Source organism: Jaculus jaculus, chromosome 19 (genome assembly GCF_020740685.1).
Source record: "Jaculus jaculus isolate mJacJac1 chromosome 19, mJacJac1.mat.Y.cur, whole genome shotgun sequence".
NCBI lineage: Eukaryota > Metazoa > Chordata > Mammalia > Rodentia > Dipodidae > Jaculus > Jaculus jaculus.
This window is the reverse complement of record NC_059120.1, coordinates 57,509,205-57,535,091: the sequence shown is the minus strand read 5'-3', so window position 1 is coordinate 57,535,091 and position 25,887 is coordinate 57,509,205. Positions and strand designations below refer to the sequence as shown.

The window sequence follows — 25,887 nt, the reverse complement described above, 5'->3', positions numbered from 1 at the left end:
AAGAGTTTCCTTTCCTATAACAATTTGGTTTAGGGAAAGAAGTTATGGGGACCGAGAGGGGAAGGAAATGCCAGTCTCCAAGTGCCTACCTTCCTCCCCTCAGTACTCCAAAAATTCTGATCCCGCTGGGCGTGGTGGCGCACGCCTTTAATCCCAGCACTTGGGAGGCAGAGACAGAAGGGATCTCCATGAGTTCAAGGCTACCCTGACACCTCATAGTGAATTCCAGGTCAGCCTGGGCTAGAGCAAGACCCTCCCTACCTAGGGGAAAAAAAAAAGATTGGCTTAGCTGTTGAGGCACTTGCCTGCGAAGCCTAGGGACCCAGGTTTGATTCTCCAGAACCCACATAACCCAGATTTAAGTGGAACATTCATTTGGAGTTCATTTGCAGGGCTAGTATCCCTGGAGCACCTATTCTCATTCCCTCTCCCCCTCCCCCCCCCTCAAATAAATATGCTTTAAAAAGCACTAGCTAACAAGGGACTCATTAACCTCAAGGTTTGCCCTCCTGCAAGGTCACCTTCCTACAACAAGCCTCTATCTCCCAAATTGCCACGAGGTGGGGACCAAGTGTTTAGAACACGTGAACTTGTGAGGGACATCTGATTCAAACCGCTATTTCTGGGGGGTAACTTTAGCTAGAAAGTTTATTTCTCAGACAAAACTTATTTCCCCTCAAACCCTATGCCCAAAGAAATAAAATCACAGATCTGTAACAACAGTACTCGAGGTACCCTATCACACAGACAGACTGAGTCTCCAGGCACAGAAATCTCAGGACCCCTGAACCACGGGAGCACTGCACCTCAGTGGGAGTCCCAAGGGAAGCTGAGGCAGCCTGCCGCTCCCCAGTGCGGAAGACTGGCCCTGGGCCTTGCGCGTGTGACCGCACTCCCACTGAGCTAAACCCCCAGCCCCAAGTCCTGGGTTCTTGTGTGACGGGAGCGGTCAGATCACATCTCATCGGCATGCAGCGCTGTCCAGATGTGTCCACTGGATCCAGCCTTCCTTCTGTGCCGCAGCTGCGTTCCTGAGCCATTCACTCGCTGAGCTCCAGGGGGTTCCCCCAGTTTGGTCTCTGCCTCTGGAATCTCCAGGCTTTCTTTTGTGTCCTTGTGAGTCAAGATATTCCTGGAGATCACTGTGAAGTAAGGGAAAAAGTGCAGTAGTGGGGCTGGAGAGGTGGCTCAGCAGTTGGGGCACTTGCCTTCAAAGCCTAATCACCCAGGTTTAATTCTCTAGTACCCACATAAAACCAGATGCACAGTGGAGCATGCATCTGGAGTTCGTTGGCAGTATCAGGGCACCCGTTCTCTCCCTATTGCTCTTGGCTTGCAAATAAAATTTTAAAAAAGAAAGAGCTGGGCATGGTGGCACACACTTTTAATCCCAGCACACGTGAGGCAGAGGTAGGAGGACTGTCATAAGTTCAAGGCCACCCTGAGTCTACAAAGTAAATTCCAGGTCAGCCTGGGCTAGAGCAAAAGGCTACCTTGAAACCCAGAGAATAGGGCTGGAGGAATGGCTTAACAGTCAAGGCATTTTACCTGCAAAGCAAAAGGACCCAGGTTTGATTCTCCAGGACCCACATCATGCACAAGGGGGTGCACGTGTCTGGAATTCGTTTTCAGTGGCTAGAGGCCCTGGCATGCTTATTCTCTCCCCCCCTTTCCCTCTCCTTCTTTCTCTGTCAAATAAATTAAAATATAAATATAAAAAAACCCAAAGAATATATATTTAATCCAGGCATGGTGGCGCACACCTTTAATCCCACCACTCAGGAGGTAGAGGTAAGAGGATTGCCATGAGTTTGAGGCCACCCTGAGACTACATAGTGAATTCTATTCCAGGTCAGTCTGGTCTACAGTGAGACCTCAAAAAAAAAAAAAAAAAAAAAAATTAAAAAACGGCGACGACAAAGGTAGAGAGAGAATGGACTTACGAGGACCTCTAGCCACTGCAAATGATCTCTAGATGCATGCTCTGCCTTGTGCATCTGGTTATGTGGGGTCTTTGGCTTTGCAGGCAAGTGCCTTAACTCCTAAGCCATCTCTCCAGATCCCACTGTGTGTGTGTGTATACACACACACACACATTATATTTTATTATATAATATGTATGTATGTATATATTTTTTTTCCTTTTTTTTTTTTTTTTGGTTTTTGAGGTATGTCTCACTGTGGCCCAGGCTAACCTGGAATTCACAATGTAGTCTCAGGGTGGCCTCAAACACACGGTGATCCCCCTACCTCTGCCTCCTGACTGCTGGGATTAAAGGCATGTGCTACCATGCCTGGCTTTTAAAAGTATTTTTACTTATTTTAATCAGAGAGCAACACAGAGAGAGAATGGACATGCCAGCATTGCTAGCTACTATAAAGGAACTCCAGATGTTTGTGCCACTTTGTGCATCTGGCTTTGCATGGGTACTTAAACCCTAGTTGTTAGGCTTTGCAAGCAAGTTCCTTTAATGGCTGAGCCATCTCTCCAACCCCTCTTCCACTTCTTTTTAAAAATATTTTTCTTAATATTTGATTTTTATTTATTGATTTGAAAGAGAATTGGCAAGACAGGGCCTCTAACCACTGCAAACTAACTCAATACATGCACATCTTGTGCATCTGGCTTATATGGGTCCTGGGGATTCAAACCTGGCTCCTTTGGCTTTGTAGGCAATCACCTTAACCACTAAGACAAGTCTCCAGCCCTTCTTTATATATATATTTGAGAGAATGGGCACACCAGGGCCACCAGCCACTGCAAACAAACTCCAGATGCATGTGCCCACTTATGCATCTGGCTTACATGGCTCCTGGAGAGTCAAACCCGGATCCTTTGGCTTTTACAGGCAAATGCCTTAACCGCTAAGCCAGCTCTCCAGCCCCTACTTCTTGACTATTGTGGAGCGCCTCTTGGACCCTTGTGTCTCACCTCCATGGGGCTGGTAATCTTCAGACCCAGCTTCTGGTAGACCCTGAAAGGGACTGAAGCTGGGTAGGATGATGAGAGCCAGGGAAAAGAGAAGAATCTGGAAGGAACCAAGAGGACATTTGGGCTGTGGGGACAACATGAGAAGGGGGCAGACGGCAGCGTGAATGGAAGGTGGTTGGGGTCATCAGGACTGGGTGGGCAAGCGGGGCGGGGCAGTCAGGGTGTCAGGAGGAAGAGCGGAGGATGACAGAGGAGGGAGAGGGAGAACTATACGTCACTGCCGGTACCAGAACGCAAGTGCTGGTCTGGGCAGCTTTGTTGGAGGTTTGTGCAATGAGCGTCTGTAACTGGCGGAGCTGGGCCACCAGGGTGCTGGGCAAGGAAAAAGGAAAATTAGTGTCTTTTGGGAAAAGGTGTCAGCAGTGGCTCCCCTGCCCCTCCCACGCTTGTGCTCACATGTTCCTCCTTTCCAGCTCCTGGACCCTCTTCTGTAGCTCTTGGTTCTGAGTGGAGCAGGCAACCACTCTAAGGGGTGTGGAGAGACAGGACAAGGTCTGGCAGTCAGTCTCATTTATTTATTCATGTGGTTTTTCAAGGTAGGGTCTTGCTAGCTTGGCAGTCAGTTTTATTTATTTATTTGTCTATTTATGTGGTTTTTCAAGGTAGGGTCTCTTGCTAGCTTGGCACTGAGTTTCATTTATTTATTATTTATTTAGCAGGGCGTGGTGGCGCATACCTTTAATCTCAGCACTTGGGAGGCGGAAGTAGGAGGATCACCACGAGTATTTATTTATTTATTTATTTATTTTGGTTTTTCAAGGTAGGGTCTCACTCTAGCCCGGGCTGACCTGGAATTCACTCTGTAGTCTCAGGGTGGCCTCGAACTCACGAGGATCCTCCTGCCTCTGCCTCCCTAGTGCTGGGATTAGAGGCGTGCGCCACCACGCCTGGAGGCAGTCAATGTCTCAACTTGCTGGCCTTGGTCAGGAAGGGGCCCCAGACAGACTCACAGGAAGACAGCAGAAGCGTGCATCCAAGCCCACCTGCTCTCCAGTCCATCGATGTACTCTTTCTTCCTTCGCCGGCTGTCCTGGGCCGACTGCTTGTTGCGTATTTTCCTCCTGATTTTCTTGAGAACCTTCTCCTCCGCCTGTGGGGGGTTCTGTCCTGGGACCTCCGGCCTCCCACACTTCCCCAGCTCTCCCTCCACCCCCACCCCCGGGGGCTGGAACAACCCAACTTGGGGGAGCCTATTACCTTGGTGAGGGGAAGGTGAGAGGGCAGAGAAACCCCTTCTTGCCCCAGCAGACGCCTCTCCTCATCTGTCAGGAACAGTGCTTGGCAGGGCAGCTGGGAGGGCTGGCAGGGGAACATGAGATGGGAGTGAGGGCAGGGCCACCTGTTTCCAGCACCCTGACGCCCCCTCAACACCCAACGTGCCCCTCGAGCTGATTTCCTGTCTGCCCTAAGTTATGACTCCAACCCTGAGGTGTGGTCAGTTCATTCAGACTGGCTCTTGAAAGAGCCATCCTGAGTCTGGAAAGGAGAGGGGGAAGTGAGACGTGACCTTGGCATTCTGAGCAAGCTGGAGTGGGCCAGTTCTCCCCAGGCCAACCGGAAGGGCATCTGAGAAGATGTATAAGAACTCACAATGATGAGCTTTTTTTTTTTTTTTCACCCGGTGGCATATGGCATTCCTAATTCCCTAGTGATAGGGCTGGAGAAGTGGCTTAGCGGTTAAGGCACTTGCCTACAAAGCCTAACGACTGGAGTGTGATTCCCCAGTTTCCAAGGAAAGCCGTATACAAAGTGGTGCATGCATCCGGAGTTCTGCAGTTCCTTTGCAGTGGTGGAGACCCTGCTGTGCCTGTGCTCTCAGTCCGCCTCCTCTCTCTCTCTCTCTTCATGCAAATAAATTTTTAAAAATATTTATAGATATATATTCTTTGGTTTTTCTTTTTTTTAATATATTTTATTTATTTATTTGAGCGAGAAAGAAGTAGAGAGTGTGTAAAAGAGAGAATGGGTGTGCCAGGGCCTCTAGCCACTGCAAACAAACTCCAGATGCATGCTCACCCTTGTGCATCTCGCTTACGTGGGTCCTGGAGAATTGAACTGGGGTCCTTAGGCTTCGCAGGCCAGTGCCTTAACTGCTAAGCCATCTCTCCAACCCCTATTTTATTTATCTATTTGCAAGAAAAGAGAGACAGACAGAGAGAGAGAGAGAGAGCACCACGGCCTCTAGCCACTGAAAACACACTCCAGATGCATGCACCACTTTGAGCATCTGGCCTTATGTGGGTACTGGGAATTTGAACTCTGGTGGTTAAGCATTGCAGGCAAACGTCTTAACTGCTGAACCATCTCTCCAGCCCAATACAAATATATATATATTTTTTCCAATACAAATATTTTAATTTCAAGCTGGTCGTGGTGGTGGACGCCTTTAAATCCAGCACTCGGGAGGCAGAAGTGGGATGATCACTGTGAGTTCGAGGCCACCCTGAGACTACATAGGGAATTCCAGGACAGTCTGGGCTATAGCAAGACTCTACCCCAAAATAAATAAATAGATGTTATCTGGTTGTGTGTCAACCACAAGGACAGATGGTGCAACATCCGCTTAACCTGCCAAGCTGAGGCTCTGTCCACTCTTGGAGGAGGAATTCCCAGGAAAAGCAAGTGGGGCGGATAGATGGGGTCTGGTTAAGTTGAGCCTTCTACGGAAGCTGTCGCCGGCTCACTAGCATTCTTGTTTGAGCAGTTTGTGTCATGCCTCGCACTGTAGAGCCCTGGCCAGCTTGGAACTTAACTATGAGGATCATGCTGGCTTTGTGCTTTTGGACAGTCTCTGCTTCCCAAGTGCTGAGATCACAAGTGTGTGCAACCACATCCACTTTATGCTGACTGGAGGTTTTTTTTTTTTTTATTTGAGAGCGACAGACACAGAGAGAAAGGCAGATAGAGGGAGAGAGAGAGAGAATGGGCGCGCCAGGGCTTCCAGCCTCTGCAAACGAACTCCAGACGCGTGCGCCCCCTTGTGCATCTGGCTAACGTGAGACCTGGGGAACCGAGCCTCAAACCGGGGTCCTTAGGCTTCACAGGCAAGCGCTTAACCGCTAAGCCATCTCTCCAGCCCATTTTTTAAATTTTTTTTATTTTTTCTGACTGGAGTTTTAAGAAGAATTTACTTTGAAGCCGGGCGCCATGGCGCACGCCTTTAATCCCTGCACTGGGGAGGCAGAGGTAGGAGGATCGCTGTGAGTTCCAGGTCAGCCTGAGCTAGAGGGAGACCCTACCTCAAAAAAACAAAGAAAAAGAAAACAAGCACACCCCCCTCCCCACTGTGCTGCCCACCATTCTAGGACACTTGGATTGGCTTCTGGGCCGAACCTCAAGTACAGATTTGGCGTGCTCCCTGCCTTCTGGGCTCAAGGAGCTCTTCCCAGGGTGGAAGATGGACCTTGGCCCCCGTATGCTCTCTCTTGGGTCACATGGTAGGCACTTTCAGCCACCTTGGGAAGGCACATGATAGGATACTCTGCTGCCCTGCAGTACTGGCCACGTGGCCATTGATTGTTCCAGTGGAAACATTGTTGCTTCTCCATCACCCTTCCCCACCCACCCAGTTGGGTTCCATAGTAACATGTCCCATTTGCCTGTCCTGACCAAAAACTTAGTCATTGGCTATGATTGGGCCTAAACGCACGTGAGGTCTGAGCTGTCTCCAGAGTCCTGGCTCTAGCTAGCTTCCCTCACCTATCTGCTCCTTAACTGAGCCATCATGGCCCTCACCCCAAATAGTTTTCGTTCTTTCAAAAATATTTATATTGGGCTGGAGAGATGGCTTAGCGGTTAAGCGCTTGTCTGTGAAGCCTAAGGACCCCGGTTCGAGGCTCGGTTCCCCAGGTCCCACGTTAGCCAGATGCACAAGGGGGCGCACGCGTCTGGAGTTTGTTTGCAGAGGCTGGAAGCCCTGGCGCGCCCATTCTCTCTCTCTCCCTCTATCTGTCTTTCTCTCTGTGTCTGTCGCTCTCAAATAAATAAAAATTAAAAAAAAATAAAAAAATAAAATAATATATTTATATTATTTATCAATATTTTTAAATTTTTATTTATTTTTTGTTTTTTTGAGGTAGGATCTCACTGTAGCCCAGGAGGACCAGGAATTCACTATGGAGTCTCAGGGTGGCCTTGAACTCATGGTGATCCTCCTACCTCTGCCTCCTCAGTGCTGGGATTAGAGGCATGTGCCGTCATGCCTGGCTTTCTTATTTTATTTTTAATTTTTGTTCATTTTTATTTATTTATTTGAGAGCAACAGACAGAGTGAGAAAGAGGCAGATAGAGAGAGAGAATGGGTGCGCCAGGGCCTCTAGCTACTGCAAACGAACTCCAGACATGTGGGTCCCCTTGTGCATCTGGCTAACATGAGTCCTGGGAATTGAGCCTCAAACTGGGGTCCTAAAGCTTCACAGGAAGCGCTTAACCGCTAAGCCATCTCTCCAGTCCTCTTATTTTGTTTCTGAGTGAGAGATAGAGAGATAGAAGAGGCAGACAGAGAGAGGCAGAGACAGAGAATGGGCGTGCCAGGGCCTTCCAGTCACTGTGAATGAACTCCAGATGCGCCCAACCCCCAGTGTGCGTGAGCGACATTGAGCGCTGTCGTTGAGTGTCATGTCATGTCACGACATGAGTGCATCTGGCTATGTGGGACCTGGAGACCCAAACACGGGTCCTTAGGCTTCACAGGCAAGTGCCATAACCACTTTTTAATTATTTAATTAATTTTAAAAATTTTAATTATTTATTTGAGAGAGGCAGAAAGAGAGAAAGAGAATGTGCACACCAGGGCCTCCTGTGCTGTAAATGAGCTCCAGATGCAGGTGGCCACTTAGTGTATCTGGCTTTATGTGGTTACTGGGGAATCAAACCTGGTATGTTAGACTTTGCAAGTCAGCACCTTAACTGCGGAGCCATCTCTCCAGCCCTGATTTTTTTTTTTTTTTTTCTGTTTTTATTTGTACTGACATGTGTGCAAAGGTCTCTTGCTGCCCAAAGAAACACCTGTCTGGGGCTGGAGAGATGGCTTAGCGGTTAAGCGCTTGCCTGTGAAGCCTAAGGACCCCGGTTTGAGGCTCGTTTCCCCAGGACCCACGTTAGCCAGATGCACAAGGGGGCGCACGCGTCTGGAGTTCGTTTGCAGTGGCTGGAAGCCCTGGCGCGCCCATTCTCAATCTCTCTCTCTCTCTCTCTGTCTCTTTCTCTCTCTGTGTGTCACTCTCAAATAAATAAATTTAAAAAAAAAAAGAAAAAAAGAAACACCTGTCTGGCTTTATGTGGGTGGCTGGGGAAATGAATCAGGCTACGAGGCTTTGCAAGCAAGTGCTGCTAGCCACTTAGCAGTCTTTCCAGTCTCCTTTCCTTGCTCTTAAAATTGCTTAGTACACATGTAAACCCAGATGTGGCAATAGGGCCTCATGTGCCATACATGTACTCTCAGAAGTAAATAAATAAAAATTTTAAAAAGCCAAAACAAACCAGGCATGGTGGCTCATGCCTTTAAGCCCAGCACTCAGGAGGCAGAGGTAGGAGGATCACCATGAGCTCGAGGCCACCATCAGACTACATAGTGAATTCCAGGACAGCTTGGGAGGCTAGAGTGAGACCCTACCTTGAAGAAAAAAAGAAAGAAAGAAAGAAAGAAAGAAAGAAAGAAAGAAAGGAAGGAAGGAAGGAAGGAAGGAAGGAAGGAAGGAAGGAAGGAAGGGAGGGAGGAAGAAAGGGAAAAAAAGACTTACCTGGGCTGCAGGAGTTGCTGGGACTACAGCGCCAGCTCTGGAGAAGACGTGTGCGTGGATATTGGAGGGCAGCTCACTGACCACATGTGCATCAGGCGCCATCAGTGCAGGGTTCCACTGATCTGAAAGAGATACTGTACCTGGGGAAAAGGAGGCTGAAGTATTCCTTGCTGGCAGAGGGGCTTGGCAGTGGCACAGTGTGGAGACTCCTCCTAACCTCCAGGCCGGGGCTGGCCTGATAGGCCATTTTCTCATCACAAAAAGTATACGGGGGTGGGGGGGTCGCGCTGGAGAGATGGCTTAGCGGTTAAGTGCTTGCCTGTGAAGCCTAAGGACCCTGGTTCGAGGCTCGATTCCCCAGGACCCATGTTAGCCAGTTGCACAAGGGGGCGCACGCATCTGGAAATCATCTGCAGTGGCTGGAAGCCTTGGTGTGCCCATTCTCTCTCTCTCTGCCTCTTTCTCTGTCTGTCACTCTCAAATAAATAAATAAATAAATAAAATAAGCCAAAAAATTTAAAAAAAAGTATACCAGGGTTGGAGAGATGCCTTAGCAGTTAAGGTGCTTACTTGCAAAGCCAAAGGACCTGGGTTCAATTCCCTAGTATCCACGTGAAGCCAGATGTGCCTGGAGTTCCTTTACAGTGGCTAGGAGGCCCTGGCACACTCATTCTCTATGCCTCTCTCTTCTCCCCACTCTTTAAAATTTTTTATTTACTTTTATTTATTTCAGAGAGAAACAGGGAGATAGAGAACGGGCACACCTGAGGCTTCAGCCATTGTAAAGGAACTTCAGAAGCATGTGCCACCTTGTACATCTGGCTTACATGGATCCTGGGGAATTGAACCTGGGTCTTTTGGCTTTGCAGGTAAACGCCTTAACTGCTAAGCCATCCCTCCAGGCCTGCCTTTCAAATAATAATATATAAATAAAATATACCATTTTGGCTTTTCAAGGTAGGGTCTTGCTATAGCCCTGACCTGAAATTCACTATGTAGTTTTAGGTTGGCCTTGAATTCACAGAGATTCTCCTACCTCTGTACCATCATACCTGGTATGTATGTATATATGTGTGTGTGTGTGTATGTATATTTATGTATGTATGTGTATATATATATATATATGTATATGTATGTATGTGTGTATATATGTATATATGTGTATATATATACATGTATACACACATACATACATACACACACACACACACACACACATATATATATAATTTTATTTATTTGTTTGTTTTTTTGAGGTAGGGTCTTGCTGTAGCCCAGGCTGACCTGGAATTCACTCTGTAGTCTCGGGTGGCCTTGAACTCACAGCAACCTTCCTACCTCTGCCTCCTGAGTGCTGGGATTAAAGGCATGAGCCACCATACCTGGCTAAAAAAAAAAAAGAAGAAGAAGAAGAAAGAATGAAAGAAAGAAATTTAAAGTATACTGACCTAGCTGGATGGAGATGAGTCCAAACGTTGGCCCAGCTTCCCCCCGCACATCATGAAGAGCTCCAGCCTCATAGACAACCTCGCAGAGGGTGGGAGAACTGGGTGTCTGGGGTGGAGGAGAGCTGTCTGGACAGCCTGGGTCCTCAGAGATGCCACTGTCACTGTGAGGAGATGTCTCGGAGCAGTATACCATGTTGGGGTCAATGAAAAGGTTCAGGAAATCTTCGGACTCACTCTTCTGAAGCCTCTATAGTTAGGAGAAGGTATGCACGTCTGCCAAGAATACTTTTGGAAGTCCTACCTGATATCAGACATAGATCCTTTAAGATCCTTTCTGCTTCAATTTCAGGTCCCCCCCACCCCCCGTAGTCTCAGGGTAGCCTTGAACTCACAGCCATCCTCCTACCTCTGCTGGGATTGAGGGCCTGCACCACCACGCCCGGCTCAGCCGTTCTTAAACACAGTTCATATCTATTTTGGGGGTCTGTGTTTCTCGACCTCTGGCCGGGAGGGCTGACGCCCATTGGGGCTTCTGCGCCCCAGCCCCGCTCCCACTTACATTCATCACACAGCCGGGACCCCCGCTCGCCTCCCAGCCCTGCAGCGTCCGCTCCTGAAGGCCAGTCGCTGTCACTTCTGCAGGGGAGCAGTCGTTTCCCAGCTCTGGGAAGGATCCTGTTGAGAAGACATCTTCTGGGGGCTCCAGCCATGCATCCAGCGAGTCCGAGCCCCTCAGCTCCATGCTTCTGCAAGAGGGTGAGCAAGACAGTTACAGAAGGGAGGTGCTAGCTGCTCCCCACAACCGAGTCCCTTCTTCCCCACAGCAGCCCCTCACCTGCCACATGAGATCTCCACTCGGGCCTCTTGGGTTCAGACAATACGTAGGGCCCCTGGGTGTTACCTGTTCAGGAAGCCCTGCCCTGCCACCCAGCCTAACCACCTGAAGCCCCAAACAGTGCACCTTTTCTTCCCTCCAGGATCTTGCATCCTGGTCCTGCCCAGCCACAGCCCGCCCCTGCCTGCAACTAGGAAGTGGGTGGCACCTGGCTGGGAGCCTCCGAGCCGCGGACAATAGGACACGGGAACGTGCCGACGGAGCTGAAGGAACTGTAGGTAGACACACGTCCTTCCTACCTCAGTCCTCCCTGGCATTGGGAGATCCGAGGGCTTGCTATGTCCTAGGGGAGAGCCCAGATGGTTCTGCCTGCTGCGCTGGACCCCTGAGAGCCTGTTCTGTGGTCCCTGGTCTAGAGAGGGCGCAGGGTTACCAACAAGGTGAACTAAAGGCAGGTAACAACGATTTTGAGGCATACTTTCCCCGGAATGGCATTCTTCCATGCTTGGATTTCTTTCTTCTTTTTTTCTTTTCTTTTTCTTTTTGGTTTTTCTAGGCAGGGTCTCGCTCTAGCCCAGACTGACCTGGAATTCACTCTGTATTCTCAAGGTGGGGCCTCGAACTCACAGCGATCCTCCTATTTCTGCCTTCCAAGTGTTGGGATTAAAGGTGTGCGCCACTATGCCTGGCTTCGTCTTCTTCTTCTTTTTTTTTTTTTTTTTTTAATTTTTATTTATTTATTTGAGAGCGACAGACACAGAGAGAAAGACAGATAGAGGGAGAGAGAGAGAATGGGCGCGCCAGGGCTTCCAGCCTCTGCAAACGAACTCCAGACGCGTGCGCCCCCTTGTGCATCTGGCTAACGTGGGTCCTGGGGAATCGAGCCTCAAACCGGGGTCCGTAGGCTTCACAGGCAAGCGCTTAACCGCCAAGCCATCTCTCCAGCCCCGTCTTCTTCTTTTTAATTATTAAAGATTTTTAAAAGTTTTTTTTAATTTATTTTGGTTTTCGAGGTAAGGTTTTGCTAGCCCAGGCTGACCTGGAATTTACTATGTAGTCTCAGGATGTCCTCAAATTCACCCCAACCCTCCTACCTCTGCCTCCCGAGTGCTGGGATTAAAGGTGTGTGCCATCGCCCCCAACTAGCTTTTTTTATTTTTAAGATATTTCATTTATTATTTATTTATTTGTCTTGGAGAGAAAGAGGCAGATAGAACTTCAAAGAAACTCCAGACTCATGCATCTGGCTTAGGTTGGTACTGGGGAATCAAATTTGGGTGGTTCTGCTTCCTGGGCAAGTGCCATAACCACTAAGCCATCTCTTAAATAAAAAATAAATCCTCAAGATTTATTTTTTAATTTTTTTATTCATTTACTTAGACGACAGATAGAGTGTGTATATAGGCATGCCAGGGCTTCCAGCCACTGCAAACGAACTCTAGACACATGCGCCCCCTTGTGCATCTGGCTTACATGGGTCCTGGGGAATGGAACTTCGAACCGGATCCTTAGGCTTCACAGGCAAGTGCTTAACCACTAAGCCATCTCTTCAGCCACTATTTTTTAATTTTTTATTCATTTTTTTAAGATGGCAGATAGAGTGTGTATAGGCACACCAGGGCTTCTTGCCACTGCAAACAAACTCCAGACTCATAAGCCACCTTGTGCACCTGGCTTATGTGGGCCCAAGGGAATTGAACCTGGGTTCTTTGGCTTTGTAGGCAAGTGCCTTAACCACTAAGCTATCTTTCCAGACCTACTTTTTTGTTTGTTTGTTTTTCAAGGTAGGGTCTCATTCTAGCTCAGGCTGACCTGGAATTCACTCTGCATTCTCAGGGTGGCCTCGAACTCACGACGATCCTCCTACTTCTGCTTCCTGAGTGCTGGGACTAAAGGCATGCGCCACCACGCCCGGCACTTTTTTTGCTTTTTAATAAGAGGTCTTGATGTATTGCCCAGGGTGGCCTGGAACTCCATAGTAGCTGACACAATGGGCATGTGCTATCACACTCGGCTACAACGGTGTAGCTAAAAAGCTGTTCTCAGGCTGGAGAGATGGTTCAGTGGTTAAGGAACTTGCCTGTGAAGCCTAAGGGCCCAGGTTCGATTCCTGAGTACCCATGTTAACCAGATGCACAAAGGAGCGCATGCATCTGGAGTTCATTTGCAGTGGCTGGGGGCCCTGGCATGCCTGTTCTCTTTCTATCTGCCTCTCTTTCTCTCTTTGTCAAATAAATAAATAAGTTGAAAAAAAAAAAAGCTATTCTTAGGAGGCTGGAGAGATGGCTCAGTGGTTAAAGGCACTTGCTTCCAAAGCCTGATGGTCTGGGTTCAATTCCCCCAGTGTCTACATAAAAGCTAAATGCACAAAGTGGCCCATGTGTCTGGTGCCTGTTTGCAGCAACAGGAGTTTCTCTTTCTTCTTCTAATAAATACAAAAAAAAAAAAAAAAAAAAAAAAAAGAGCCAGGTGTAGTGGCACACACCTTTAATCCCAGCACTCAGGAGGCAGAGGTAGGAGGATCACTGAGTTCGAGGCCACCTGAAACTACATGATGAATTCCAGGTCAGTCTGGCTGGAGTGACATTCTACCTAAAAAAAAAAAAAAAAAAAAAAAAGCTAAAGCCGTTTTCAGAGCTGTTCTGGGTAGCACACACTTACCCACAAGTGGATGTAGGAGGAGAGCAGAAGTTCAAGGTCTTTTGTAGTTACATAGTTTAAAGACAGCTCTGGGCTACATGAGACCCTCTGACTCAAAAACAAAGAAACAAAGTATAGTAACAAAACAGTCTATCTAGTGGTATGTCCCATAAATTCTGTTTGACTTCATATGAGACTTAAAGCTGAGTGGTCAAGAACAGAACAGGATCTATCAGATGGTGGGAAAACTATAGAATGGGAATTCAGTGGGGGGAAAAACTCATAATGGTGGTCTTTATTTACTTATTATTATTATTAATTTTTTGGCCAGGGCCTCTCGACAATGCAAAGAACTCCAGACACATGTGCCACTTTGTGTGTCTGGCTTAATATGGGCACTCAGGAATCAAATCCAGGACAACAGGCTTTGCAAGGAAGTGCTTTAACTATGGAGCCATTTCTCCTTTTATTTATTTGAGGTAGGGTTTCACTCTAGCCCAGGTGATCCTCTCTCCTCAGCCTTCATGGGAGTGTGGGGATTACAGCCACAAGCCACCACACTCAACTTTCACTTTCTCTTTCATCTCTCTCTCTCTCTGTTTGTTTGTTTTTCGAGGTAGGGTCTCACTCTAGCACAGACTGACCTGGAATTCACTACGTAGTTCTTTCTTTCTTTGAGAGACAATCTCACTCTGTAACCCAAGCTGGCCTAAAACTTTGATCCACCATTCCTGGCTAAAATACCTGTTTTCATGAACGCTGTTCTTTGGCATATTCTTCAATGGCTCTGAGGCACATCAAGCAGGTAAAGTTGGCTAGTTTTACTGACAAGGAGACAGATACCCTCTATGAGAAATTAATATAAAAATGCATGGGAGCTGGAGAGATGGCTTGGTCATTAAGATGCTTGCCTGCGCTGCCTAAGGATGCAGATTTGATTCCCCAGGATCCACTTAAGCCAGGTGCACATAGTGGCATATACGTCTGGAGTTTGTTTGCAGTGGCTGGAGGCCTTGGAGCACCCATTCTCGCTCTGTCTCTTTCTGTCTCTCTAATAAGTAAAATTCAGGGTTTGTGTTTCGAGGTAGGGTCTCACTCTAGTGGAGATTGCCATGAGTTCGAGGCCACCCTGAGACTACAGAGTGAATTCCAGGTCAGTCTAGACTAGAGTGAAACCCTACCTAAAAAAAAAAAAAAAAAAAAAAAAAAAAGGCTGGAGAGATGGCTTAGCGGTTAAGCGCTCGCCTGTGAAGCCTAAGGACCCCGGTTTGAGGCTCGGTTCCCCAGGTCCCACGTTAGCCAGATGCACAAGGGGGCGCACGCGTCTGGAGTTCGTTTGCAGAGGCTGGAAGCCCTGGCGCGCCCATTCTCTCTCTCTCCCTCTATCTGTCTTTCTCTCTGTCTCTCTCAAATAAATAAATAAAATATTTAAAAAAAAAAAAGCAGCCTATGGTGGGGGAGGTCATGAGCATTAGGATTGTAATGCCTGTTCTTGTCTGGCTAAATGCATATATTATGCTTACCAAACGGCCCTGTAAGAACCTTACTTAATATTCATACCCATATATTAATGCTACTCTCACTTTTGGTTAGAGAAGCTTCTCTTTTCAGATGGTGGTGATCACTGGGATGACCCAAAAGGCACCATCGTGCTGAGAAGTGACAGAGGAGTGTTCAGCAATGAAACATCTCTATCACACCTTCCAAGGCTCAGGGTCCATTGTGGAAAAGATGGCAGAAAGAATGTAAGAGACAAAGGAAGGAATTTTTATATTAACTTCTCATAAAGTGTATCTGTCTCCTTATCAGTAAAACTGGACAACTTTACAACATGCTCCTCCAGACACAAAATGGCCTGGATATCCATGACCTTGCAGTGCCTAGAGCTACCTTCATAAGACCCTCATAATAAGGAGGAAAAGATGATGACATCAAAATAAAAGAGAGATTAATGGAGAAAGGGAGGATATATGATAGAGTGTGGATTTGTGAAGGGGAAGGTTGGGGAGGGAACTGTCATGATTTATTGTCTGTAAGTATGGAAACTGTCAATAAAAAAAAAAAGAAAGAAAGAAAGAAAAGAAATAGTGGAGTGATGGCTCAGAAGTTAAGGCACTTGCCTGTAATAAAGCTTAACAACCTGAGTTGGATTTCCCAGCAGTCATGTAAAGCCAGATGCAAAGTGGCGCATGCTTCTGGAGAGTTCATTTGCAGTGGCGAGAATGGTGGCCCATTCTCTCTCTCTCTGCCTAGTGTGATGGTGCACTTCTTGAATCCCAGCACATGGGAGACCGAGGTAGGATCATCAAGGCCAGCCTAAGAATAACATGCTTCCAGACAGGAAAGAGAGACCCTCGGGAACAGAGACTATATACCTGCCTTTTAATGCAGGAAAACTTGGTAGGTCCATTCAGAAATCAAATTTGGAGCTGGGCAAGGTGGTGCACGCCTTTAATCCCAGCACTCAGAGGCAGAGGTAGGAGGATCCCTGTGAATTCAAGGCCACCCTGAGACTACATAGTGAATTCCAGATCAGCCTAAACAAGAGTGAGACCCTAGCTTGAAAAACAAACAAACAAACAAACAAAAAAAAATCTGATTTGGATCAATTTTCCTTAAATAAGCCAAGGGTATAAACAAGAAACAGTCTAATATTTATTGAGCAACTATTTATATATGTAAGCAGTTTATTCTCTTATCTCATAGCAACTAAGAGTGAAATGGACAAAGGCAGAAGCCCTATGTTGACACAAGATTCAAAGGCAAGTTGACCTCTATATCTTTGGAGAACTAGAAAGATGTTAAATGCATTTCAAGTGGCTTTTCTTTCTTTCTTTTTTAAGTATTTTTATTTTTATTTATTTTTTTGACAGAGAGAAAGAGGCAGAGAGAGAATGGGCATGCTAGGGCCTCCAGCCACTACAAACGAACTCCAGACGCATGTGCCACCTTGTGCATCTGGCTTATATGGGTACTGGGGAATCGAACCAAGGTTCTTTGGCTTTGTAGGCAAGTGCCTTAACCGCTTAGCCATCTCCCCAGCCCTCAAGTGGCCACTTTTTTTTTAAAGACTGAATGGGCAAGCCAGGGTCTCCATCCTCTGCAAAGGAACTCTAGAGGCGTGCGCCCCTTGTGCTTACGTGAGTCCTGGCGTCCTTATGCTTCCCAAGCAAACACCTTAACCGTTAAACCATTTGCCCAGCCCTCAAGCGGCTTTTGTACTGGTTATGTGGAGAGGTGATAACGTGGAAAGAGAGCTTTGTTCATGTTGTGGTAGAAGACATTTAACAAACACAACAGGCCCAAGCCAGGCGTGGTGGCTCACGCCTTTAATCCTAGCACTCAGAGGCAGAGGTAGGTAGGAGGATTACCATGAGTTCGAGGCCACCCTGAGACTCCATAGTGAATTCCAGGTCAGCCTGGGCTAGAGTGAGACCCTACCTCGAAAAACCAAAAAAAAAAAAAAAAAAAAAAAAAAAAAAAAAGAAAACAGGCCCAGATGATAAATCTAAAACAGTTTCTATTGTACAAGCTCTTAGAGTTCTACACACCCCTTTCTCTAGAATTCCTTACATTCCTTCCTTTGCTTCAAGTTGCTGACCTTCATTTAGATAGTGCTATCTGAGGCAGCACTATGTACCCTACATGAACACTGGAAGGATTCCCCCCCCCCCACCCCCCCCCCCCCCGAGGTAGGGTCTCACTCTAGGCCAAATTGACCTGGAAGTCACTATGTAATCTCAGGGTGGCCTTGAACTCATGGCAATCCTCCTACCTCTGCCTCCTGAGTGCTGGGATTAAAGGCATGTGTCCCCCCATGCCCAGCTTTTGATTTTTTAAAAATATTTTATTTTTATTTTTTTAAATGTTTTTGTTTATTCTTATTTATTTATTTGAAAGCGACAGAGATAGAGATAGAGAGAGAGAGAGAGGGAGAGAGTGGGAGAGAATGGGTGCACCAGGGCCTTTGGCCACTGTAAATGGACTCCAGACGCATACGCCCCCTTGTGCAACTGGCTAACGTGGGTCCTGGGGAATCGAGCCTTGAACCGGGGTCCTTAGGCTTCACAGGCAAGGGCTTAACCACTAAGCCATCTCTAAAGCCCTTAATATTTTATTTTTACTTATTTATTTATTTAACATAGAAAGAGGGAGAGAGTGAGACAATGGGCATACCAGGGCCTCCAGCCACTGCAATAGAACTCCAGACGCGTGTGCCCCCATATACATCTGGCTAACGTGGGTCCTGGGGAATTAAACCTGGGTCCTTTGGTCTTGCAGGCAAATGCCTTAACTGCTAAGCCATCCCTCCAGCCCTGATGTGTTATTTTAATTAAATAATTTTATTTGAGAGAGAGAGAGAGAGAGAGGGAGAGAGAGAGCAAGCCAGAATGAATGAAAATGGGCACACCAGGGTCTCTTGCTGCTGCAAATGAACTCTAGAAGTATGTGCCATTTTGTCTGTCTGTCTGAAGCCTGCATCAGCCAGGTGTTCTTTTCCGTTGCAGTTGCAAGACCCCCGGGAACATGCCTGATACACACGCGTGCAAAAACAAACAAAAAAACATTTAGTTGTGCGTGGTGGCACATGCCTTGAATCCCAACACTTGGGAGGCAGAGTAGAAGGATCGCTGAGTTCGAGGCCAGGCTGGACTACATAGGGAATTCCAGGTCAGCTTGGACTAGAGACTCAAACTCGGATAAAGAAAGAAAGAGGCCGGGCGTGGTGGCGCACGCCTTTAATCCCAGCACTTGGGAGGCAGAGGTAGGAGGATCGCTGTGAGTTCGAGGCCACCCTGAGACTCCATAGTGAATTCCAGGTCAGCCTGGGCTAGAGTGAGACCCTACCTTGAAAAACCAAAAAAAAAAAAAAAAAAAAAAAAAAGAAAGAAAGAAAACAAAATGTTTAGAGGGAGGGAATTCCTTGGTGTTTTCAAGGAGCAGATAGAGAAAGGGAGGCCAGTAGGGACCGAAGCGAGGAGCTGGAGAAACTCCTGGCGATGGTGCGTCTGCAGGCGCTGCAAGCAGTAACTTGCACGACGCGCTGAGATGCGCTGAGGCTGTTCCTGCAACTCGGGGCAGCGTGTCTGTCCACCGCTTAACCCCTGACCAGGAGGAGGGTGCGCACAACAAGTCGGATAGGCCACCGGGAGCCGTAAAAAAAACACGACTATTTTTCAAGACATGCCTCCGTGCCTTTCCCGCCTCTCGTGGGGGCTGCCGAAGTGGAGTCGGGCCAGGAGACCTGTCGCGAGAAGGGACACGTTCTCCTCGGCCTCCGCCGCGCGCCGCAGGGTTTCGGAGTCGGGTGGGCCTTGATGAAGACCACTCGGGGCCCGGGTCAGGCCGAGACCCAAGAATCGTGGGGCGGAGGCCAGAACGGGGTGCAGGCTGCCCTCTCCCTCCTCCCCGTCTTCCAGAGGCGACGGCAGCCCCGTGGCCCCGCGCCCCGCACCCACGGCCCTGGGGTCTTCCCGCTCGTCCCCTCCCGGGCCGGGGCTCCAGGTCCGCGCCGTCGGCTCCGCCCCCTCCTCCAGGCCCCGGACTCTGATTGCTTCCTACCTAAGTCACTCAACGGCGGGCCCCGCCCACCGAGCGCGGCCATTGGTCGGCCCAGCGCCCTCCGCCGCGGCCCCGCGGGGGAAGGGAGAGGTATCGGGAGGGGGCGGGAATTCCCGACTCGAGGCCGGAACGGGGCGCGGAGGATGTAGTTGTAGGCTCTCGAGGTGAGTGGTGCGAGCTCTCCCATCCGAGCGGCGTGGGAAGTCGGCCGAGGCCTAGGAGACCCGGGGAGAGGAGGGGCGGGGAACATTTCTCCAACTTGCTTCCTGCGACGCTGCCGACCTCCAGCCGGGGCTCCCGGAGCCCCGGGACTTCCCGACCCCGCCCTCAGTGTCGTCTTAGCCTGTCCCGGGCCGAACCCCCCCCCCATTCCCCCTGCCTGGGTCATCTGCCCCGACTACAAGGCGTCAAGCTTGGTGGTTGCTTCCTGGGGGGTGGTGTTGGGGAGTGGGGAGCGAGAGAGGTTTGCCCCTGTTGAGCTGGTCAGTGAAGACATCCGGGACTCCCCCAAGTCCCCTAATCCTGCGTCCACTTTCTGGACTTGTATTGTGTGTATATGTTGGGAGGGGGGTGGCATCCACCTTCCTTAGGGGACTCCTGCTGTAGGCCTTACTCGGTGTCCTCAGTTTTCTACGTATTCCAGGTAGTGAGATATCCACACTAGACCTTCCATGCCTCAGTTTCCCCCCTTTGTTGGTGCCCTGAGCCCAGTCACTTGGGAGAGAGACATCTGAGGAGAAACAGGAGTGTTCCTCGTGGATGAGTCACTCCAGCTGGGAATGGCCAGAAAGGGGCTGGGCTGAGGGAAGTGGCACTCTGCGAGGCAGAGCCATCCCCTTTCCTTGGCCCCTCTTTCGTGCGTGTGACCATTACCCACCCAGACTAGCCTTATCTTTGTAGGTCCGAAAGTCACCGGGAGCTGCCACAGCCACCATGGGGCCCTGGAAGGAACCAGAGCTCCTGGTGTGGCGCCCAGAGGCAGTAGCTTCGGAGCCTCCCCTGCCAGTGGGGCTGGATGTGAAGTTGGGCGCCCTGGTGCTGCTGCTGGGGCTGACCCTTCTCTGCAGCCTGGTGCCCGTTTGTGTACTGCGGAGGCCCGGAGCTGGCCACGAAGCCTCTGGTGAGAGTCTCTTCCCCCCTGCTTCCGAAGCTGGGGAGGCGGAGGGGAGGGGAGGGGAGGGAAGACCACCGCCTCTCTATTCCATTGACTCCCCTATCTATTCCATTCCTGCTCAGCTTCCCGCCAGAAGGTCCTAAGCCTAGTTAGCTGCTTCGCTGGAGGAGTCTTTCTGGCTACTTGTCTCCTGGACTTGCTGCCTGACTACTTGGCTGCCATCGACGAGGCCCTGGCAGCCCTGCATGTGACGGTGAGCACTGGCCCCAGCATGTGACCCAGGGTGTTGAGGGTCATGTTGAATACATGGTTTACATAGGTCTGTGTCATGCCATGGTGTGGTAGGCACTTGGCGTCCAGTAACAGCATAGCTTCCATGCATTTGTTTCCCCGTACCAATGTGAATCCTGTGAACTCTTTGAGACAGTGCTGGGAGCCATACCACGTACATGGACTACTCCGGGTTTATAATAAGTTCCAGCTGCTGGGAAGTTAACAACGTTTACAAATCATCTCTCTTTCTTTGTCTGTCTCTCTTTCTCTCATCATCCCTCTATCCCTTGTTAATTTTTTTTTGTTTTTCCTAGGTAGGGCCTCACTGTAGGTCAGACTGACCTGGAATTCACTATGTAGTCTCAAGAGTGTCCTCAAACTCACATCTTCCTACTTCTGCCTCTCAAGTGCTGGGATTAAAGGCGTGCACCACTATGCCCGGCTTAAAAAGAAAACAGATAGATAGATAGATAGAAATTTTGTTGTTGTTTTTTTCGAGATAGGGTCTCACTCTAGCCCAGGCTGACCTGGAATTCACTCTGTAGTATCAAGGTGGCCTTGAACTCTCAGTGATCCTCCTACCTCTGCCTCCCGAGTGCTGGGATTAAAGGCATGTGCCACCACGCCTGGCTTAAATAAATAAATAAATAATATATATATATATATATACACACACACACACATATATATTTTTTAATTTTATTTACTTATTTATTTGAGAGTGACAGAGAGAAAGAGACAGAGAGAGAGAGATTGAGAACGGGCACGCCAGGGCCTTCAGCCACTGCAAACGAACTCCAGATGCGTGCGCCCCCTTGTGCATCTGGCTAACGTGGGTCCTGGGGAACTGAGCCTCGAACCGGGGTCCTTAGGCTTCACAGGCAAGCGCTTAACCGCTAAGCCATCTCTCCAGCCCTTAAATATATTTTTTAAATGAATTAAGTAATTATTTGACAAAAAAGGCAGATAGAGAAGGGGCACACCAGGGCCTTTAGCCATTGCAAACAGACTCTGTACACATGTGTGACCTTGTGTATCTGCTTTAAGTGGGTCCTGGGGAATTGAACCTGGGTCCTTAGGCTTTGCAGGCAAGTGCATTAACTGCTGAGCCATCTCTCCAATCCTCTTTGTTTTATTTTATTTATTTGCAAGCAGAGAGAAAGAGAGAGAGAAGAGGGACTGGTGGGTGGGGGGGAATGGGTACACTAGAGCCTTTAGCCGCTGCAGATGAACTCCAGATGTATGTGTCCTTTGGGCATCTGGCTTACATGGGTCCTGGGAACCTGGCTCCTTTAGCTTTACAGGCAAATGCCTTAACCACTAAGCCATTTCTTCAGTTCCCTCCTCTTTTTTTTTTTTTTTAAGGGAGGAACCAGGTGTGATGGCTCACACCTTTTGTTAAAAAATATGTTTTTGGTTTATTTTTATTTATTTGAGAGCAACAGACAGAGAAAGAGGCAGAGAGAGAGAGAGAATGGGCACGTCAGGGCCTCCTGCCACTGCAAACAAACTCCAGATGCATGTGCCACCTGTGCGTCTGGCTTACGTGGGTCCTGGGAAATTGAGCCTCAAACTAGGGTTCTTAGGCTTCACAGGCAAGCGCTTAACTGCTAAGCCATCTCTCCAGTCCCTCTTTTTTTTTTTTGAGGTAGTGTTTCATTCTAGCCCCAGGCTGACCTGGAACTCATTCTGTAGTCCCAGGCTAGCCTTGGACTCACAGTGCTCCTACCTCTGCCTCCCAAGAGCTAGAATTAAAGGCGTGTGCCAGCACTCTGGGCCATTCTTCCCTTTTTCAAAACAGGGTCTCACTATGTAGGCTTGGGAAGCCTGAAATTGGCAGCAGTCCTCCTGACCCTGCCTCCTGATTGCACCATTCTGTCTGGCATCCCTCCCTTTCTTTTATTTATTTGTTTTTTATTATTTATTTATTTACTTATTTATTTTCTGTTTTTTTGGGGTAGGGTCTCACTCTAGCCCAGGCTGACCTGGAATTCACTATGGAGTCTCAGGGTGGCCTCACACACACAGTGATCCTCCTACCTCTGCCTCCCGAGTGCTGGGATTAAAGGTGCGCGCCACCACGCCCGGCTTCTTCCCTTTCTTTTGACAGGGTCTGGCTGTATGGTCCAGACTGCCCTCAAACACTCAATTCTCCTACCTCAGTATCCTGAATGCTAGGATTACATGTATGCAGTAGCATGCCTGGTGTCTTATCACTTGAAGGACTGGAGACAGAGGTCACTGCAGACTCAAGAAGGATAGAAGACAGTTTCTCAGGGGCTATGTGTTGCTGAGCAAAAAGGGTCCAGGAAATGGGATATGGGGGATGATCAGGTCCAAGGCATAGATAAGCTCATTATATTATAACGCTGAGTGTAGCCAGTATGGTGGTGCACACCTTTAATCCCAGCACTCAGGAGGTTAAGGTCGGATCAGTCTGAGTTTGAGGCCAGGCTGGGGCTACAGAGTGAGTTCCAGCCTAGGTTAGAGTGAGACCCTACCTTGAAAACACCAAAAAAATTAAATTAAAAAAGAAGCTTAAGTGTGGTGCCCCACACCTGTGTTCAGAGGCTTAGGTAAAAGAATTGCCAGAATTTTTTGTTTGTTTTTCGAGGTAGGGCTTCACTCTAGTCCAGGCTGACTTGGAATTCACTGTGTAGTCTCAGGGTGGCCTTGAACTCACAGAGACCCTCCAGCCTCTGCCTTATGAGTGCTGGGATTAAAGGCGTGTGCCCCGCGGAGTTGCCAGAATTTTTGAAGCTATTCTGGGCTACAGTGTGAATTCCAGATTGACCTAGGGTGAGCCTATGTCTCCACTCCCACACACATTAAAGAAAAGCTCATTATAGGAAAAACTGAGATAGTTGGGTCATGGTTCCATCAGATTATCCCAAGGTCTCTTTTTTTCCCCTGTGACTGAGGAAGTAGCAATGGTTGCTATCCTCTGTGTTTCTATGACTTAGTGACCTATGGTCTCCATATGACTGTGTATAAGCCTCAATGTCTGTGTGACTCTATGTGAGTTTGTGGGTGAGCATTTGGGAAGGTAGGTGTATGTTTGACCTTTTGTTTATATACTTATGTAACATTCTGTGTATATCTACTTCCCTGACTCTTCAACCAGGGGAAGGTCCCCCCTCCCCCCCAGGTAGGGTCTCCCTATGACCCAGGCTGACCTGGAATTCACTGTCTCAGGTAGCCTCAAACTCACAGCCATTCTCCTACCTTGGCCTCCCAAGTGCTGGGATTTAATACATGTGCCACCATGCCTGGCCAGAGGAAGTTTTGTCCTTTGAGAAATACCTGGCAGTGTGTGGAGGTTTTTTTGTCCCGGCTTGACGGGAGTGTGTTGTGTTTGTGGCATCTGGTGGGTATAGAGAGGAGGCGCTGCTCAACAGCCTACAGTGCACGTGACAACTGTACCAGAATTATTTGCCCCAAAATGTTACTAGTGTCAAAGTTGAAACACTTTGGCCTTCATTGAACACTGTGGTCCATAATCTGTGTAATTTGTGTATCATTGTGTCACCAAGGGTGGCCTGTGTCTTTGTGCCACTTCCAATTTTGTGTGATTGGGCCTCTGCGTCTCACTTGGTGCCATTCCTGTTCTGTCTCCTGAACTCTTTGCCGCCACTTCTGTCCGTAGCTCCAGTTTCCCCTTCAAGAGTTCATCCTGGCCATGGGTTTCTTCCTGGTCCTGGTGATGGAGCAGATCACGCTGGCTTACAAGGAGCAGTCAGGGCCACCACGTCGTGAGGAGACGAGGGCTCTGCTGGGAACAGTGAATGGCGGGCCTCAGCACTGGCATGACGGACCGGGAGTCCCCCTGGCAAGCGGAGCTGCCGCTCCCTCAGCCCTGCGTGCCTGCGTACTGGTCTTCTCTCTGGCCCTGCATTCGGTGTTCGAGGGCCTGGCTGTGGGGTTGCAGCGGGACTGGGCTCGGGCCATGGAGCTGTGTCTGGCTCTGTTGCTCCACAAGGGCATCCTGGCGGTCAGCTTGTCCTTGCGGCTGCTGCAGAGCCACCTCCGGGTGCAGGTGGTGGTTGGCTGTGGGATCCTCTTCTCATGCATGACACCTCTGGGCATTGGGTTGGGTGCTGCTCTGGCAGAATCAGCTGGGCCTCTGCACCAGCTGGCCCAGTCTGTGCTGGAAGGCATGGCAGCTGGCACCTTCCTGTATATCACCTTCCTGGAAATCCTGCCCCAGGAGTTGGCCTCTTCTGAGCAGAGGATCCTCAAGGTCATTCTGCTCCTCGCAGGCTTTGCCCTGCTCACTGGCCTGCTCTTTGTCCAAATCTAAGAGGCTTCAAGAGAAGGACAGGGGGAGGGCATGTTGACTGTCAGGTGCCCCTGTCTTCCCTCCCTCCACTGCATCTCCCTCCCTCCCTGTCCATTGTGTGGGGAAGGAAAGGAGGGTGGTAAGACCAAAGAGTTCCTCTGGGAAGTAGAAAGAAATAGGATGGAACCTTTGGGTCTGTGACTGATGAGAGGGAAGACTGGTGCAGGAAAGAGACTGGCCCAAGGAACAAGCTGGACAAGTCACTAGAAACATGATCAGGGGACATTAGGAGTGGGGCAGACTGCTAGAATCAGAGGTCATACATGGCACTTAGGGACAACTGACATAAGAGGCTGGAGGGAGGTAGCCAGCTGCTTGGGGATAAAGGTACGGAGAGGCCATTGGGCACCGGCTAAGTCAGCATCCTACTCTGTCGGTTCTAGCTTGTTTCAGCAGCCTGCCTCTTTTCTTGCCTCCTTTCATATCTCTTTCCTCTTCTCCAAGGGGACTAGTGCCAGAGCTCGTTCTCTTCCAGTTTTCATATCTTCTCTGACCTCCCTTGCCCTGCTCACTCTATTTAAAGTGCCAAACTCCCCCCTCCCCCCCACACCTTTTCTTAAAGCACAGTGATGTGGCACTGAGCCTTGCCTAGCATCTCAGTGGAGACCTACAGATTTACTAGTTTATTATTTTGGTACCATAATCTGGGGTGGGAAAGAAATGTTAGCTGAACTGGACTTGGGTAAGCAGAGAGTGGTGGCCACCTACTGCCTCCTTACCCTACATACAGAAAGTGTACTTGGTGCCCCATGCCTAGATAAACATTGAGCTGCCAAAACTTTTTATACCTGAGGAGCCCAAGGGAGAAGGGAAATGCCCACCCTCAGGGTTATTTTTAGGGAGGGAGGGAAGGGAGGGCTGTGAATAGGGCCATAGCCTCCAGAATCTATTTTACTAACTTGTTTTGAGATATGTTAGCCAAATAAAAGATGTTTCTATACAT

General features: G+C 48.9%; 2 protein-coding genes across 2 annotated transcripts; one reads left to right on the top strand and one right to left on the bottom strand.

Annotated features, from left to right (window-relative positions):
- Nucleotides 1-630: 630 nt before the first annotated feature.
- Creb3l4 (cAMP responsive element binding protein 3 like 4) lies at nt 631-11,132 on the bottom strand. The gene is made up of 10 exons (XM_045138698.1): nt 11,017-11,132; nt 10,741-10,927; nt 10,182-10,428; nt 8,734-8,855; nt 4,190-4,291; nt 3,976-4,082; nt 3,389-3,457; nt 3,220-3,304; nt 2,933-3,029; nt 631-1,142 (listed from the first exon to the last, which is right to left on the bottom strand). The coding sequence occupies exons 2-10, from the start codon at nt 10,921-10,923 to the stop codon at nt 955-957; spliced, it is 1,200 nt and encodes a 399-aa protein (XP_044994633.1). The 5' UTR covers nt 10,924-10,927; nt 11,017-11,132; the 3' UTR covers nt 631-954.
- An 8,135-nt stretch (nt 11,133-19,267) lies between these two features.
- On the top strand, nt 19,268-25,886 carry Slc39a1 (solute carrier family 39 member 1). The gene is made up of 4 exons (XM_004667202.2): nt 19,268-19,382; nt 20,119-20,338; nt 20,455-20,585; nt 24,252-25,886. Exons 2-4 carry the CDS (start codon nt 20,152-20,154, stop codon nt 24,903-24,905), a joined length of 972 nt encoding a protein of 323 aa, XP_004667259.1. The 5' UTR covers nt 19,268-19,382; nt 20,119-20,151; the 3' UTR covers nt 24,906-25,886.
- The last annotated feature ends 1 nt before the right edge of the window (nt 25,887 follows it).

Excerpts from the sequence above, each read along its gene's own strand:
- Creb3l4 (XM_045138698.1), bottom strand. The coding sequence starts at position 10,923 with ATGGAGCTGAGGGGCTCGGACTCGCTGGATGCATGGCTGGAGCCCCCA. Across the intron at positions 10,429-10,740 it reads GTCCCGGCTGTGTGATGAAT|AGGCTTCAGAAGAGTGAGTC; the intron begins GTAAGTGGGAGC and ends TCCTAACTATAG. Across the intron at positions 3,458-3,975 it reads ATCGATGGACTGGAGAGCAG|AGTGGTTGCCTGCTCCACTC; the intron begins GTGGGCTTGGAT and ends CACACCCCTTAG.
- Slc39a1 (XM_004667202.2), top strand. The coding sequence starts at position 20,152 with ATGGGGCCCTGGAAGGAACCAGAGCTCCTGGTGTGGCGCCCAGAGGCA. Across the intron at positions 20,339-20,454 it reads AGCTGGCCACGAAGCCTCTG|CTTCCCGCCAGAAGGTCCTA; the intron begins GTGAGAGTCTCT and ends ATTCCTGCTCAG. Across the intron at positions 20,586-24,251 it reads TGGCAGCCCTGCATGTGACG|CTCCAGTTTCCCCTTCAAGA; the intron begins GTGAGCACTGGC and ends TTCTGTCCGTAG.